Raw genomic sequence first — 17,205 nt, forward strand, 5'->3', positions numbered from 1 at the left:
CTATCATGACTCGGAAGGATGGCTGTTATTATGCATTAAACTTCGATTTTGAGTGTTGCTCTGACCAATTTTAAATATATTTTTTGTAGGAATAAACCAACAGAACCTTTGAGAACCACTGTAAAAGAAAACCACTGCCAAGGTAAGGTAATTTACACTTGCTATTGTCATTTGGATAAAAAATACCTGTTGTGCTTTGTTGTGTATAGGAAACTGTATCTGTTTTGAATAGTGGCTTTACCTGTTAAATGTCTGCAAGAAATGCTGCTTCCATTGCTCAAAGCTGTATAAGCTCATGGATGCTTCATCAGAGGAAGCTCTCTGAGGTACCTCTGTCTTTTTTTGTATAGTTAAAAAAATTAAGTTTGAGCTAAATCCTATGATTGTTTTGTGAGCCAAATAAATTTTCCATGTTTGAGACTGCTTACTATTTGTATTGCCCCATATTTGAAGCCACCCACGTGCTGGGCCCAAGACTGATCATGTTATGTGTCTCTCAGGACAATTATCAGATCATAATGGAGGCCTATGCAAGCCCAGCTTTAGGTGACTGCCCAGTTGATACATTCATAGCCTCCTGGTATTATTGCCTTGTCCATCTTAAAGGACATAAAAACCCTACATTCCCCTGTTGTATATAGCTAGAGTAAACAGAACTTATTGTAACTTTATTTTATTATTGTACTGTTGCACTGAGTGTTGTCTAGTCTGTGAAAAAGACATTAAGAATTTAGTAAGACGAGTAAGAATTTCATTGTAGAGGGGGGTGGGAGGCTAAGGTAACTACTGCCTATGTGATAAATGTTTTGATTGTGCCTTTTTGTTACATGACATGATGTTTCTAACCTTTGTCTGACACACTGTTACCATTTATTATGCTTTCAAATAAAAACCTTTTCTGAGCAAAAAAAAAAAAAGAATTTCATTGTACGTTGTATGGTGCATTCTGTACATACAACAATAAAACGTTGAATCTTTAAATCTTGAATCTTTAAATCATGTATAGAAGTTAGGCTAATCTCCCCCACCTGAACCACATCGTTTGTACTGCATTTATACATCCCCTCTGTTCTCCATTGCCAAAAGATTTTACCCGACAACCTTTGTCACTGATGACATGCCAGAGGAAAATTTACATCTGCAAAGTTTGATCTCTGCAAATTTAAAAGTTTACAGAAGAACTAACTTTGATGAAAAGTCCTGATTGGATTAAGCACTGTGGTGGTTAAGCTGAGCTCAGGAGAGGAGGTTAGGAGGTAAATAGTAGCAGTTTAAATGGGAACCAGCAATGCCATCTCTTCATTGACTGTTTGACTGGAGGGTGTGTTTAATAATCTGAATTGAGATGAAGGAGGGCTGAGTGGGTTAGAGGAGGAGAATGAATCCTATGGTATTAAGTGGGTGATGCAGTCTTACTATTAAAGGGGACCCGTCACCCCAAACTAATTCCAAATACATTTTATGATGCCAGTCAAGTAAAATAAACTTCACTTACTCTATGTAAATTATTTAAATTTTGTTTTTTTTAGTCTTGGACTTCACAATAAAATTAAGAAGGCAGGCGCCATTTTGTGGACACTGTTATTAAGGCAAGATTTGCATCATGCTAAAATGTTATCTATGCGTCAGAATTGGGCTACCTGATACAAATCCCCAAGCACTGGCTACACAATTAGATGGTGAGGGGTGCAGTGACATCTTGGACGTGCAGAATGGAAAGAGAAAGTAATTGCCTGCCCCCCCAGCATAGAGGAGGAGCAAGCAAAATATGATTGACAGCTGAGACGTTTAAACAAATTTATAATAGTTATGGGTGTTTTAATAATAAAAGAATTTGGGTTTCATATTTATTTTGAAAATTACTTTTATTATACAGCTTTTTTTATGTCTGGGTGACGTCTCCCCTCTAACCAGAGCGGCAGGTATTTAATGATTTCAAAGAGACTATTTACATTTTTTTGGTGGGGTTAACATGTACTTTAAGTATATTTTTTTTATGTGGTCTCCATTTTTGTAAAACAACAAATTAGATCAATCGTAAGTGCCCACAGGTTTCCTGTGCCTATTGAGTATCTTGCAGCAACTACTTGTACATTTGTTTGAGTAATGCAGAATAGTCTTCAGTTAAGCAACTCCTCTGAAGCCTCAATTTAAAAGACTTTTCGTCTATCATTGCCAGGAATATACAATAATTGCTACTGCTGATTTGTGCCATCATAACTTCATGAGACAGATCCATAAACTTCTCTGCTTGTATTGCTTTACTTTTTTTTTTTTTACTTTAAAATCATTTTATTTACTTCTGTTCTCTTTATGATTAAACAAATAGCTGTGTGTTTCAATAATATTTAAAACTAAATAAACTCACTTGTCTTTAACAGCCTTGCAGCCTGTTTCAGTCGATGAAAATGAGCAGCAGTCTTTCAGTATACTAACATTGTGATTATATAATTTATAAAAGTGACATTTTAGAAAACTTTATTTTTTAAAAAAAACATTTTTACTACATCTTTACAATTGCAATGCAAAAAACTGGTATATATATATATATATATATATATATATATATATATATATATATATATATATATAGCGTAGTATTTAGTGTAACAATCTATTTAACTATAATATTTTGTTTCTGACTATATACTTACATATATGGGATTAAAATATGTCAGCAGGGGTTGTGTGGCTATAAAATACATTCTTCTTAGCAGAGACTTCTTTTTAGGTTTTCTCATAACCTTCGCATATATTCAGAGGCAATCATTTATACTCAGCCTAGTAATAAAATAATATATTGGCCCTTTAAGCTTGTCAGACTGTTATCTGCAAGATGCAACACATCAGGCTTATGGCCTTAAAATACAAAGGAGAGGAACATGCATTGGGTGTTTAGATTGCCCTTTGAATTATTCTATCAAAAATTCAAGATAGATATTTAGTTAACATATTTTCACTTTCTGTTCTGCTAACTTACCAGTGAAAGTTATCATCATATTAAGACTTAAAATGTTCTCCTTCAAGCGCCAAAACAAAGCTTAAATTTTACGGTTTCTGTATGAAAATGTTTTTGTCTCCCATCAGAATTCAGCCTTACATGTGGAATCATTTCATTTTTTGCAACTGCTGTACCATGACTGAGAATAGATGTGCTTCTGTATGTTCTGGCAGCTTTGTTGGCTTGACTGCCTAAAGGCTATGAAGCTTTCGTATTTTCAAAATTAGTAGTTCAGAGCAGAGTCTGTGTTTTGATATGGTAATTGCACGAAAAAACCAGTGGAGCAGATAACTGACCCAGTTAATGATCACGAAACGAAACATTTACAGTATGGGCATCAGCAGTGTTGGATATTAAATGCATCCAAGGTCATAGTGCTTTCAATTCTGACTGCAATTATAAGAATTAACCATTTAGTGCATCAGTAACACCTCTTCATTAGCCAAGGGATAGACATTTTCTTCAGCAGCCATGAAACCTATACCCTATTTATACCTGCTCCATAAAGATGAAGAGCGCTAAGCAGCCTAGGTCTGTGATTGAACAATAAAATGCACTGATGAGCATAGATATCTTATTAACGTAATAAAACGTTTTATGTGTGAAACCAGATCATGTGAGCATAATGTCATTTTACTTGAATAATATCCAAATTAATAGAACGTGTGTGTGCTTCAACCACCTTATAGAACCTTCTGAGTTGGGTGCAAAGCTGTCCGGAAATCCTTGCCAGGGTAGACATACTAGAAATTCTCTCTTTGTTGCAAAAAGTGAGAAGTTGAATTTATTAGACCAGGCAATGTTTCGGGCTTAGTCTCGCCATTTCTCAGAAAGAGGTGCTGCAGTGGTACTTTTTCTAGTATTTTACCAGAACAATAAATACATAATAAATCATTTGCAGTAGACCTGGGTCTTTAACTGTGAAGATATTGTCAATCTTAATGAAGAGCTAATGCCTAAAAAAATGGCAAGAACGATGTATTGTATGTATTGTATGTATTGGACTTGCTTTACCAGCAAACTTTCATAACCGAGAGCTACTTTCAAATGTAAAAAGAGTAGGGATTCAACACAAGCATGAAAAAGTCTGTGAGGCCCCTGGGAGCAACATCCAAGCAACATGTTGCTCGAGAGCCACTGGTTGGGGATCACTGATCTAGGCTTTCAAAAATGTCTGCTGGAGCACCCATTTGGATCTTGTTTAGCATGTTTATGCTCAATGTGCATGCTGAGAAGCTAATTATAGGAGTTGGCAATTTGTTTTTAATGTGCTTGTAAAATATGACATTACTTCAATTTCAGTTTTTGCAAAAGAAAAAAAGTAACAAAAGCACTACGGCTTGCAACTAGGACACCCCCCCCCATTTTTTATTCATCACGGGCCTTCCTCCTTATTATTGAGGTTTACAGTACACCCTAGCATCCCCAGATTACTCCTGCATGGTCCAGTGGGGAAGGCGGTACAGGCCTTGATGTAGTTGTACCCCCCAGTTACTACAAAAAATAACAAAAACTAAAAACATTTCTCAATTGAAACAATAGGCAAAAAGTATGTGAAGTACAAGTCCTATTCATTGAACTAATGGCAAAAAAGGAAATATAGTTAAATTCCTTACTACAGAAAGCCTTGATAAATAAGGAGATCTGTTCTATGGCATCCAGAAAATGAGTCGCTTAATAAGCCAAAGTCCTCCTGTTGTAAACATAAGCATGAGACCACAGAACATTTCCAGATCGTCTTGCATAGTTTTGCGTTGAGCTCATTCTTCCCATGGATGTGTGGGCTTGGCAAATTCTGCTCAATGCTGAAGGGGTTGTGTTGCTTCAGAACTTTGATCTGGGTGTGTTCATAAGGATGTCTGAAAATGTAAAATCTATTGTGTGTAATGCATACACAAAGTACCACTAAATGAATGCAGGATGCATTAAATTGGCTAGTAATTGTTAAGGCACAAGCACACACTCTCATCCTACAATAACATAGGTTTCATTTGTTTTTTTAGTACTGGTTACTCCTTAAAAAAGCTGACCGAAATCAAATAAACCCTTGTGTATTTAGCGTAAAGCTAGTCTTCTAGCGGAATAGTGAAGTAACGCTTCTTTGTGGGTAACTAAAATGCAGCTACTATTCTTCACTAGAGCTGGTGATTCCCTGAGGTCATATTGTGGCAATTATATGTGGCTGTTATATCAACTGGAGGTTCTTAAAATCTGCCCAACAAAAATATTTACAGGTATGGGACCTGTTATGCAGAATGAACCTGGGGGTCTTTCCATAATTTGGATCTCTATACCTTAAAGGGATACTGTCATGGGAATATCTTTTTTTTAAAAAATGAATCAGTTAATAGTGCTGCTCCAGCAGAATTCTGCACTGAAATCCATTTCTCAAATGAGCAAACAGATTTTTTTATATTCAATTTTGAAATCTGACATGGGGCTAGACATTTTGTCAATTTCCCAGCTGCCCCAAATCATGTGACTTGTGCTCTGATAAACTTCAATCACTCTTTACTGCTGTACTGCAAGTTAGAGTGATATCATCCCCCTCCCTCCCCCCCCCCCCCAGCAGCCAAACAAAAGAACAATGGGAAGGTAACCAGATAGCAGCTCCCTAACACAAGATAACAGCTGCCTGGTAGATCTAAGAACAACACTCAATAGTAAAAACCCATGTCTCACTGAGACACATTCAGTTACATTGAGAAGGAAAAACAGCAGCCTGCCAGAAAGCATTTCTCTCCTAAAGTGCAGGCACAAGTCACATGACTGGGGGCAGCTGGGAAATCGACAAAATGTCTAGCCCCATGTCAGATTTTAAAATTGAATATAAAAAAATCTGTTTGCTCTTTTGAGAAATGGATTTCAGTGCAGAATTCTGCGGAGCAGCACTATTAACTGATTCATTTTGGAAAAAAAACTTTTTCCCATGACAGTATCCCTTTAAGTTTGCTTAAAAAAATCATTCAAACATTTAAAAAAAACCTCAATAGGAATGTTTTTGCTTCTAATAAGGATTCATTATATTGTAGTTGGGATCAGGTATAAGGCACTGTTTTATTACTGCAGAAAAAAGAAATAATTTTTTAAAAAAATTTGAATTATTTGATCAAAATCGACTCCATGGGAGATGGCCTACCTGTAATTTGGAGCGTTCTGGATAAAAGATTTTTGGATAATGGATCCCATACCTTTAAATACACACAGAATAGATTAGAGTAGAATTTTTTTTTTCTTGTTGAGGAATATTTTTTATTATGTTTCCTCCTTACTTACATAGGATCCTAGCAGTATAGACTGGGCAGCATACGCTCTTGTTCATCATCAGTTCTATAGGGCCTGACCTGAGCATGTCTTGATTCATTATCAAATATCTGTTTGTTTTGTTTTACTGGCAAACATTAAAATCAAAATCATTTTGCAACTTCTGCTTATTCAGAACATTTGAATATGAATGGATATAAATTGGGTAACTTGTTTTTATTGTTTACATGTCACATGCTCAGTATTTATTTAAGCATGTATGATGTTAAATAAGAAGGGCTGGAAGAAATTCTCAATGTGAAGGTATTTGTAAGTTTACTTGCGTAACAGATCTCTTCTCACTCTTAGAGCTGAAAATGAACAAACTGCGTCAGAGTTTTCGGCGGAAGAAAGACATCTATGTTCCGGAGGCAAGCCGACCCCACCAGTGGCAGACTGATGAAGAATCGGTCAGGACTGGCAAATGTAGTTTTCAAGTTAAGGTAAATGTAGTAATATCTGGATCATCTTAAACTGCAGCTTTTTATTCAAATGAGGATTTCTCTGTGATGCAAGAAATATAGTTGCTTGTGGGGTTTTGATTTGCTTGATCATCAACAAAAAGCTGTTTTTATGGGAGCAGTATATTTCTGGATCCTGGACAACTTATTTGATTAGCTGCATTTGTGATGGAAGTGTGTCCCTTGAAATGACCCAAAATTGGCAGTAGATGTGGATGTTTTCAACCCTGTTTTCAAAAAAATTGGGACATTTTGTAAAATATAGATGAAAAGAGAATCAATTAAACCCCGTATTCAACTGCAAATAGCATTGCCACTTTTTCTGGGGGTAAAAATAGAAAAAAGACCAACATATCCGATCTGAAGGGACATGTGAAGCCTACATTTTCCTACCATCTATATAAGTTGGGCACCTCTTCACCACCTAAATATCATTGTTTGTACTGCATATATCGCCATCTGCCAGCATCATCACATTTCCGAAAACAAATAGCAGCTTTCATCCGATGGCCCTTTTCCCTCTGACACATTATCAATGACATTTACTTTTGCAAAGAGCACATTTGTACTGTAGGATTCATGCAATCAAGTATGCAGACTTACACAGGCAGAACATACTTAATGAACAGTTCTGGCATGAGCCCTGTAATGATTAAGCTGAGTAAAATTTGAGCAGACCGCTAGAGCAGAGTTTCTGTGGGAACCAGCAATGCCAACTCTTCATTGGCTGCTAGACTAGAGGGTGTGTTCATACCTTCCAACATTAAAAAATGGGGCCATGCCCATTTTATGGCCACACTCCCCTAATTACCATGTCCATTTTACAAAATTTAGCAGGTTATGAAAGTTTAACACATTTCTGGGAGTTTAGTGCAATGTTTTATGAACAGTTTTGCTAATGAAAGGGAATTGCCCTTTAAGCTGTAAGTCTCCATTCTCCCAAGAGACCTGCTTATCTTTAATAGTTACAATTGTATCTTTGCTTATCTTAAATTTAGAGATGCACCGAATCCAGGATTCGGCCTTTTTCAGCAGGATTCGGCCGAATCCTTCTGCCTGGCCGAACTGAATCTGAATTTACATATGCAAATTAGGGGTGGGGAGGGAAAATCACGTGACTTTTTGTCACAAAACAAGGAAGTAAAAAATGTTTTTCCCTTCCCACCACTAATTTGGATATGCAAATTAGGATTCGGTTCGGCATTCGGCCAAATCTTTCGCAAAGGATTCGGGTGTTCGGCCGAATCGAAAATAGTGGATTCGGTGCTTCCCTACTTAAATTGTTACAAAAGTATCCAAGTTCAAAATCGGGACTCTCCTGCAGAAAACGGGACAGTTGGGAAGTATGGTGTGTTTCGGGATATGAGCTGAGAAGAACTGAGTATGCTCAGTAGCCAACAACCAAAGTAAATTCCTTAGTGAAAGGCCCAAGTGAGAGAAAGACAAGGAATCCTAAGTGATTAAGTGGATTCTACAGCCTTAATAATATAACCTTTTAACAACCAGAGTGGCAGGTTTTAAATAATTCAGAAAAGCTGTTCTCTGACTAAATATGTGTATGGGGGGTTTACATGTCCTTTATAACTGAAAATTTAGGTCCCAAGCTAAATAATAAATTACTTAAAATACCTTTAGTGGTTATTCGGTTATTCCACTGGGACATCTTTGGGCCACTCCCAGTTTAGAATGTTTATGGTGTGTTGTCTCTATTTTTAATACAAGAAAGGCCTAACGGTTCCTTAAATAGCATTTTATAATAGTTAATGAGAATCACTGGATTTATGGCTCATGTATGGAATTAACGGGGTTGTTCACCTTTGAGTTAACTTTTAGTATGATGCAGAGAGTGATATTTTGAGAAAATCTGTAATTGGTTTTTATTTTTTATTATTTAAGGTTTTTGAGTTATTTAGCTTTGTAATCAGTATCTCTTCAATTTGCATTATAAATAATCTGGTGGCTAGGGTCGAAATTACCCTAGCAACCATGCATTGAATAAGAGACTGGAATATGAATAGGAGAGGACCTTTCTAGAAAGATGAGCAATACAATTTTTAGTGTCAGTATCACTTAGTATTCATTTTGGAGGTATTGTTTTCCTTTAAAGGTGAAGAGCATAAGAGCATTTTTTTTTTTTTAAAGGAGCTGGTTGTTCGTCTGTTGTGAGTACCATGATTCCCCATTATCTGCAATGAAAGGTGATTTAAGATTATCTTAGGTGGCTTGTTACCTAATTATAATTTTTTATAAAATGGTTTATAAAAATCACAGGTACCGCAGTCATTAGGTTTCACATTTAGGGGCACATATACTTAGGGTCGAATATAGAGGGTTAATTAACCCTCGATATTCGACCGTGGAAGTAAAATCCTTCGACTTCGAATATCGAAGTTGATGGATTTACCACATTTCCTACGACTGAACAATCGAAGGAAAAATCGTTCGATCGATTAAACGAACGATTCTAAGGAACGACTTTCCTTCGATCAGAAAATTGTTAGGAAGCCTATGGGGACCTTCGGTAGGTTTTAGGTGGCGAAGTACTTGGTCGAAGTTTTTTTTTAAAGAGACAGTGCTTCGACTATCGAATCATTCGATTCGTAGTCGAAGTAGCCAATTCGATGGTCGAAGTAGCCAAAAAAAAAAAACATTCGAAATTCAAAGTATTTTTTCCTCTATTCCTTCACTCAAGCTAAGTAAATGTGCCCCTTAGTGTTTCGTTGCTAAGTATAGGATTACACTTTAAGGTTAGAGGTTAAAAAAATAACGCGCAGCAGGTGTCTGACTGTGGTTGGTTCTGAATTTTTCCTGCTCTGCGGTGGCTAAAATAACTGTATCCAAAGAGTGATGTGTTGCAAGAATGATTTATTTATTTTTAGGAGCGTTTGGCAAAAGTTCTCCGCATCTGTTGCACTTGCTGATTTGTCAGGCAACATGTTTGCTTTGAGCTTCATAGACTTCAGTGCTTACTGCAATCATCCAGCTTCATTCAGTTAGTCCGTGCCTCTGCTGTAATGGAGATAGATGTCTAACTGGTGACCTCTATTTTATCACACATACATACCTCCCAAATGTCCTGTTTTTAGAGGGACAGTCCCTCTTTTGACAGCTCAACCCGCAGTCCGTCGCTTGTACTGGATTGGTTGTCTGCACTGAACAGCCAGAAAAAGAAACAAAGTTTCTAACTTAATTGGCTTTTGGCAGAGAGCCCAGAACAGCCAACAGCAAAAGATAAGATACTTTTGTAACAATTTCAAGATAAGCAAATAAGTAATTGTAACAATATAAGATAACCGGTCCCTTGGGAAAAGTTAGACTCAGCAACAGCTTAAAGGGAAATTCACCTTAATTTGCAAAACTGTCATAACTGGAAAAAAAACACATAAATATGTTCAAACTTTCTTAACCTGACAAATTTTGTAAAATGAACATGGTAATTAGGTTGTGTGGCCACAAAAATGTGCATGGTCAAAAAAGTTTTCACCGCACTAGGCGATGCAACTTTTTTGTCCCTCTTTTTATTTCCAGAATTTTGGGAGGTATGCACATATGGATTTGTTCACATTTAAATTAACTTTTAGTATGATGTAGCGAGTGACGTTTGCTATCGGGTTTTCATTTTTTATTATTAGTGGGTTTTTTTAGTTATTTAGCTTTTTATTCAGAATGTCTCCAGTTTGCAATTTCAGCAATCTGGTTGCTAGGGTCCAAATTACCCTAGCAATCATGCATTGATTTTAATAAGATACTAAAATATGAACAGGAGAGGGTATGAATAGAAACATGAGTAACACAAATTAGCTATAACAATACATGTGTAGCTTTATACATCATTTCTTTTTAAATGGGCCCCCTTTTGAAAGCTGAAAAGAGTCTGAAGAAAAAGGCAAATAAAAAAACTATAAAAAATAAACAATGATGACTAATTGAAAAGTGGCTTAGAATCGGCCATTCTAAAACATACTAAGGGGCAGATTTACTAAGGGTCGAATATCGAGGGTTAATTAACCCTCGATATTCGACTAGGAACTAAAATCGTTCGACTTCGAATATCGAAGTCGAACGATTTAGCGCTAATCCTACGATCGAACGATCGAAGGATTATTCGTTCGATCGAATGATTAAATCCTTCGAATCGAACGATTCGAAGGATTTTAATACAACGATCGAAGGAATATCCTTCGATCAAAAAAACGCAGGCAAGCCTATGGGGACCTTCCCCATAGGCTAACATTGACTTCGGTAGCTTTTAGCTGCCGAAGTAGGGGGTCGAAGTTTTTCTTAAAGAGACAGTACTTCGATAATCGAATGGTCGAATAGTCGAACGATTTGTAGTTCGAATCTTTCGAAGTCGAAGTAGTAGTCGAAGGTCGAAGTAGCCCATTCGATGGTCGAAGTAGCCAAAAAAACACTTCGAAATTCGAAGTTTTTTTAATTCGAATCCTTCACTCGAGCTTTGTAAATGTGCCCCCAAAAGTTAACTTAAAGGAAAACTATACCCCCCAAACAATGTAGGTCTCTATAAAAAGATATTGCATAAAACAGCTCATATGTAAAATCCTGCTTCATGTAAATCATTTTTATAACAATATACTTTTCTAGTAGTACGTGCCATTGGGTAATCATAAATAGAAAATTGCCATTTTAAAAAATAAGGGCCGCCCCCTGGGATCGTAGGATTCACTGTACTCACAAAGATACCAACAAACCATACATGTTAGGTCACATGAGCCAATTAACAGACAGAGTTGTGTCTTTTGCTTCCACACTTCTTCCTGTTACAGTTAGAGCTGTAGTATTTCTGGTCAGGTGATCTCTGAGGCAGCAAAGAGACCATCACAAAATGGTGGCTCAAGGCAAGAGATGTAAAAGGGCAATATTTACTTAAATATATATTTCAGTTTGTGAGATTCTTTAATATGCCACTTAATATAATATGAACTATCTGTTGCTTAAGTGTTCATTTTGGGGGTATAGTTTTCCTTTAAAGGTGACCCATCCCTTTAACATTTAGTGCAAACACCTTGGCATGTAGTTACTCCCTATGACTGACTACAAATCATTTAAATAGGAAAATAGAACACGGAGGCAAGAGACCTTTTTAGGCCAAAACTGCTCACTGCAGTATCTACAGGTTGAAAAACATTTGATTTTTTTCTTTGTGAAAGGGAAATTCTTCATTCCCATTAAAAGGTTTTCTGTGAAAACTAAATAAATATTTTTATTTGTCACAGAAATAGATATACAGTTTGCTTTTTTCACTTAAAAGGGACTTTTAGAGTGCCCCTAGCTGCATAACTAACATGCCATTTTTGTGAGCTGTCTGGAAGGAGAAGATGTTGGTAGACAGACTGTGTACATAAAACAATGGCTAGATATTTCTTATCCTGATGCAGAAAGAGATACTTTTGTATAAAGATAAGTAGACTATTATACAAATATACACTGCATACCCTCATTCTGCTGCATGCTGAGCCACAGAGCAACTGAAGGTCAAGGCACACAGGCAGATTCGGCGATATTAGTCACCGGCAACAAATCTCCTCTTCTGTGGGGCGATTAATCTCCTGCCTACCCTACCTTCCCGCCGGCGGGATGGCACTCGGAGCAATTCGTTTTCCGAAGTTGCCTCACGAGGAAACATCGGCCGACTTCAGAAAACGAATCGCTCCGAGTGCCATCCCGCCAGCGATTTACATTTTACCTGGCGGGAAGCAGTTTGGGGAGATTAGTCGCCCAGAAGAAGGTTTGTCGATGGGCATCTAATCTCCCCGAATCTGCCTGTGCCATGAAGCATAAAAGCTTAACTAGGTGGTCAACTTTAAGTCAACTTTTAGTATGTTATACAATGGGCAATTATAAGCAACTTTTCAATTGGTCTTCATTTTTAATTATTTTATAGTTTTTTAATTATTTGCCTTCTTCTGACTCTTTCCTGCCTTCAAATGGGCATAACTGACCCCATCTAAAAACAAATGCTCTGTAAAACGACAAATATACTATTATTGCTACTGTTATTGCTACAGTTTTCGATCCAGGCCCTCTCCTTTTCATATTCCAGTTCCTTATTTAAATCAGAGCATGGTGCGACGGTAATTTGGACACTAGTTGGTTAGAATTCGTAATTCTATAACAAGTGGTACATTAATCAAGGGTCGAATTTTGAATTCATGTGAGTCACATGAATTAGATTTGACTCAAAATTTGAATATTCAACTAGTTATTAAAATCGAATATGTAAAACTTGGACTAATTTTACTGAATTCGACCAAACTTGAATTTTGGGAAGATTACAAACCATTCCAAATTGATCCCTGGACCTCTCCCATTGACTTATACAGTAATTCAGCAGGTTTTAGGTGGGGAATATTCGAATTTGAGTTCTTTAAGGGATTGTTCACCTTTAAATTAACTTTTAGTATGCTATAGAAAGTGATATTCTGAAATAATTTGCAATTGTTTTTTTTATTTTTTATTATTTGTGTTTTTGAGTTATTTAGCTTTTTATTCAGCAGCTCTCCAGTTTGCAATTTCAGCAGTCTGGTTGCTAGGATCAAAATTACCTTAGCAACTCTGCATTGATTTGAATAAGAGACTGGAATATGAATAGTAGAGTAGAGGGTCTGAATAGAAAGATGAGTAATAAAATGTACCAATAACAATACATTTGCAGCCTTACAGAGCATTTGTTTTTAGATGGGGTCAGTGATCCCTATTTGAAAGATGAAAAGATTCAGCAGAAGAAGTAAAATAATTAAAAAATGATGGCCAATTGAAAAGTTGTCTATAACATACTAAAAGTTAACCTAAAGGTGAAAAATCCCCCACCAGTAGATTTTGTTTCTGTATATCGTAAATGCATGTAGGCGATGTAATGATTATACTGGATTGAGATCAGTGTTACAATGGATTGCATGGCAATATAGATCATAGTGTTCACCCTGTGTTTATTATTTTAAAATTCTGGTATTAAAAGGTGTTTTGATGTGCAAAAAATTCACTGGTGGATAGGCTTGCCACCTTTTCTGGAAAAAAATACCGGCCTTCCTATATATTTATCTTTTTTTCCCTATTAATAACATTGGGATAAACCATCATTTTTACCGGCCAGGTGGCAACCCTACTGGTGGAAGGATTTATTGGGGTTATCTGCTACACTATATTTTTCCCCAAAAAAACTCAGTCAGTACAAATTGATGTGTTTCTTTGCCATTGAAAAGTTTTCCTGGTGACATAAGCCTATGTAATTATTTCCCATAGTAATTAGCAGGGCCGGCCTTAGGCCAATTGGACCAATTGGGCCCAATTGGGCCCCGCACCTCTGGGGGGCCCCGCACCAAAGGGCAGCACAGATAATATTTCCCTCAGCACATGATGCTGCCTGGCCTGCCCCCAACTTTGAGAGTCCAGCCCATCCCCAAATCCATAGGTCTAGCCTGCCCCCAACTCTCATAGGCCCAGCTTTCCTCCAACCTTGATAGGCCCTGCCTGCCCCCAATCCAACCAAGCCTGCTCCCAAGCTGAATCGGCCCAGCCCCAAACTAATTGGCCCAGTCCACTCTCCTATTTCCTCCCTCTCTATCTTACCCTGTGTGCCTCTATTATGTTACCTTGTCTGCCCCTTTCCTTTCTATTTTGTGCCTGTATGCCCTTATTTTCCTAAATACTTGGTGTGTCAGTAGCCAGCAACACTTTGTCTAGGGGCCCCGCCAACATGGTCCCAATTGGGCCCCACATTTGATAGGACCAGCCCTGGTAATTAGCATACAATTGACTTAACTGAGATGAGTTAGTTACTCAAACATTTGTTAAATAAACTCTTTATTTGCCCTTTTTAGTAGATAATGGCATTCAAGACTCGAAATAGGATTTGCTTTTATTGTAAAGAAATTGGATCCTTGAGGCTGTCTCAATGGTACATTTCACAAACCAGCCTCCCTCAATACGTTGCTATCTTGTGGAATCTCTGAGTAATCTAGGTTTTTAGGTCAATTCTCCACTCTCCATGGAATTGTACTTCTTATTGTGTGTGCCATAAATGTTTTTCCATTTAAAGTGATATGAAAACTAAGCATTTGTACTTGTGCTTGAAACACATCTGTAATGTTTTGAAGACATGGGCAGCATGTGATTTTGTTAGGTATGTGACTGTCGTCTTTCCTTTTGTTATTGTTGTTTCATGGTTTTATCCCAGAAATTCCAACTTTCTAACTGAGAGTTATTTTAATACATTGCATTGCCAGGTTCCTAGGTTGATTCTTGCCAGGGCTCTATCTGCAAGGAATTTGTATGTTCTCCTTGTGCCTGCATGGCTTTCCTCTGGCTACTCTGGTTTCCTCCCACACTCTAAAACATGCAGTCGGGTTAATTTGGCTCCGGATAATACTGCCCATAATGTGTGTGACTGTGATAGGGATTCCCATAGTAAGCTCCACGGAGACTGGTTCTGATGTGTATTATGTGTAATATCTGTAAGGTGTTGTAGAATATGTTGGGGCTATATAAATAAAGGATAATAAGATTGTATAGTGAAGCAGAATGCCTCCTTCCACATTTTTGCTTGGTAGTGTTTTCAGGAGCTTGCGTGACAGCCAATTTTGCACAGGTAATAAAACTTCCCCTGTCACATTACCCTTACCACCACTTTCTTACTCTGGTCTCGCCTACTCTCCCTTTCTGCTCTTTATTCACATGGAGCAGATTTTCATACCGAAAATGCACATACATGTGTTTTCTGCTCAAAATCTGCCCCATATGTGCAGTTACAAGTGGATTGCATGCCTGCTAGTGACTGAAAGCATGTGGAGGTAGAGGGCAAAATTGGTCTTTTTCTGTGCCACATTAGCCTTAAAGGAGAAACAAACCCCCTCCTCCCCCCAGCCTAGCTGCTACCCTGGGCAAAATGCCCCTAATTTTTTACTTACCCCCTTGGTACAAATTCAGAGTTCAGAGCAGCCATCTTCTGTGTCTACGGCACATCTGGCAATGAGACCGGCGTGTAGGCACATGAGCAGTTGGAGCCATTTCCCAGTTTGGGACAACTGCGCATGAGCTGAAATTGACGGAGATTGCTGAAGCGCCGGAAGAAGACATGAAGACCCGGAAGATGGCTGCCGTCAACTCCGATCCCTGAATCTGCACCGAGGGGTAAGTAAAAAGTTAGGGGCATTTGCCCGGGGTAGCAGCTATGCTGGGGGGAGGAGGAAGGGGGGTCTATGTGGGGTAGGGGGTGGGTTATGTTTTTTTTTTAATAAGGGGGTTGTTTCTCCTTTAAACTGGCCATAGACGTGCAGATTATTAGGCTATATTAGACAAAGGAACATCCGTTCCAATCTTCCGACCTGCAACTAACCATTCAGATTAATATATTGTAGTAAAGCAAACAAAACACACAATGCTCACACACAACACTACACACACGATCCAAAAACGGATAGTACGATACGATAGTATCTTTGCGTCTGTTTTTTTTTTTTTTTTAATATTCTGCTTGCAGTTCTGTTTCCCCTTTTCTCGGGGTGGAACCAGAGGGGGACAGGTGGTTAAACTCTACCTGGCACCTGTGGGGGCCTCTTTCACAAAGGGAATTATATCAAATACTGTCTAAATGTCGAAACTCCTGAAATTCCCATCTATTGTTGCATGAGGCAGATGCTGTCATCCATTTAATGCTGGATTATTGTTTTTCAGTACCTTGTGTTCAACTGTAAAACACTGAATACCAGTGAATACATTTTGTCTTGTTGTATCACGGATCAGGCTGGGAGGGAGAGTTTGAAAGCACATATTTTCTTGTGGGATTTGCCTTTAAGTGATATCACTGACATTCATTCCATAGATACTTTCTGCATTCCTCAAGTCACTTGTACCATTATGTTTCCCTTAGTATCTCGGCCACGTGGAAGTGGAGGAATCGAGAGGGATGCACATCTGTGAAGAAGCGGTGAAAAGATTAAAATCTGTATGTAAACCTATTGATTTTTTAAGAATATAATACTGTTATTATGTGCAGCCATGGTAAACATTTCTGTAGTTCAGAAGCCTTTACAAGATGTCTCTAAAATTACAAATAGAGCAATGTTGTATCTCATTTCTCCATGTTGTTTGGTGATCATTCACTACTCCACATTCATTTTATTAATATTTTTTTTATTACTATACAATTTTGTGTGGTTCTTGGGTACACAGAGGACATGTATCTTGCCTTGAAGGGCCAAATTTTGCCTCCTGCCCTAAAACACAGTGATTTTACAGCAAACTTAAATAGGACACTAGAGTCTCTTGTAAAATAATTTGCTGGTTAAAGGGGTTTTCCACCTTTAAATTAACTTTTAGTATGAAGTATAGAGGAATATTCTGAGACAATTTGCTATTGGGTTCCAATTTTTATTATGTGTGATTTCAGTTTGGCATTTCAGCATCTGGTCGCTAGGGTCCGAA

General features: G+C 37.7%; 1 protein-coding gene across 7 annotated transcripts in view; it reads left to right on the forward strand.

Annotated features, from left to right (window-relative positions):
* Positions 1 to 17,205, forward strand: part of numbl.L (numb homolog-like L homeolog) — a 61,641-nt gene that overhangs the window by 24,797 nt on the left and 19,639 nt on the right. For all 7 annotated transcript variants that reach the window (XM_018231071.2, XM_018231063.2, XM_018231070.2 and 4 more), the window contains 3 exons: positions 90 to 142; positions 6,614 to 6,747; positions 16,652 to 16,726. In XM_018231071.2, the coding sequence (XP_018086560.1) occupies positions 6,622 to 6,747; positions 16,652 to 16,726 (201 nt within the window). In that variant the 5' untranslated portion in view covers positions 90 to 142; positions 6,614 to 6,621. The remainder of the gene's footprint in view (positions 1 to 89; positions 143 to 6,613; positions 6,748 to 16,651; positions 16,727 to 17,205) is intronic.

The sequence above is a fragment of the Xenopus laevis genome, chromosome 8L (assembly GCF_017654675.1).
Source record: "Xenopus laevis strain J_2021 chromosome 8L, Xenopus_laevis_v10.1, whole genome shotgun sequence".
NCBI classification, from domain to species: Eukaryota; Metazoa; Chordata; class Amphibia; order Anura; family Pipidae; genus Xenopus; species Xenopus laevis.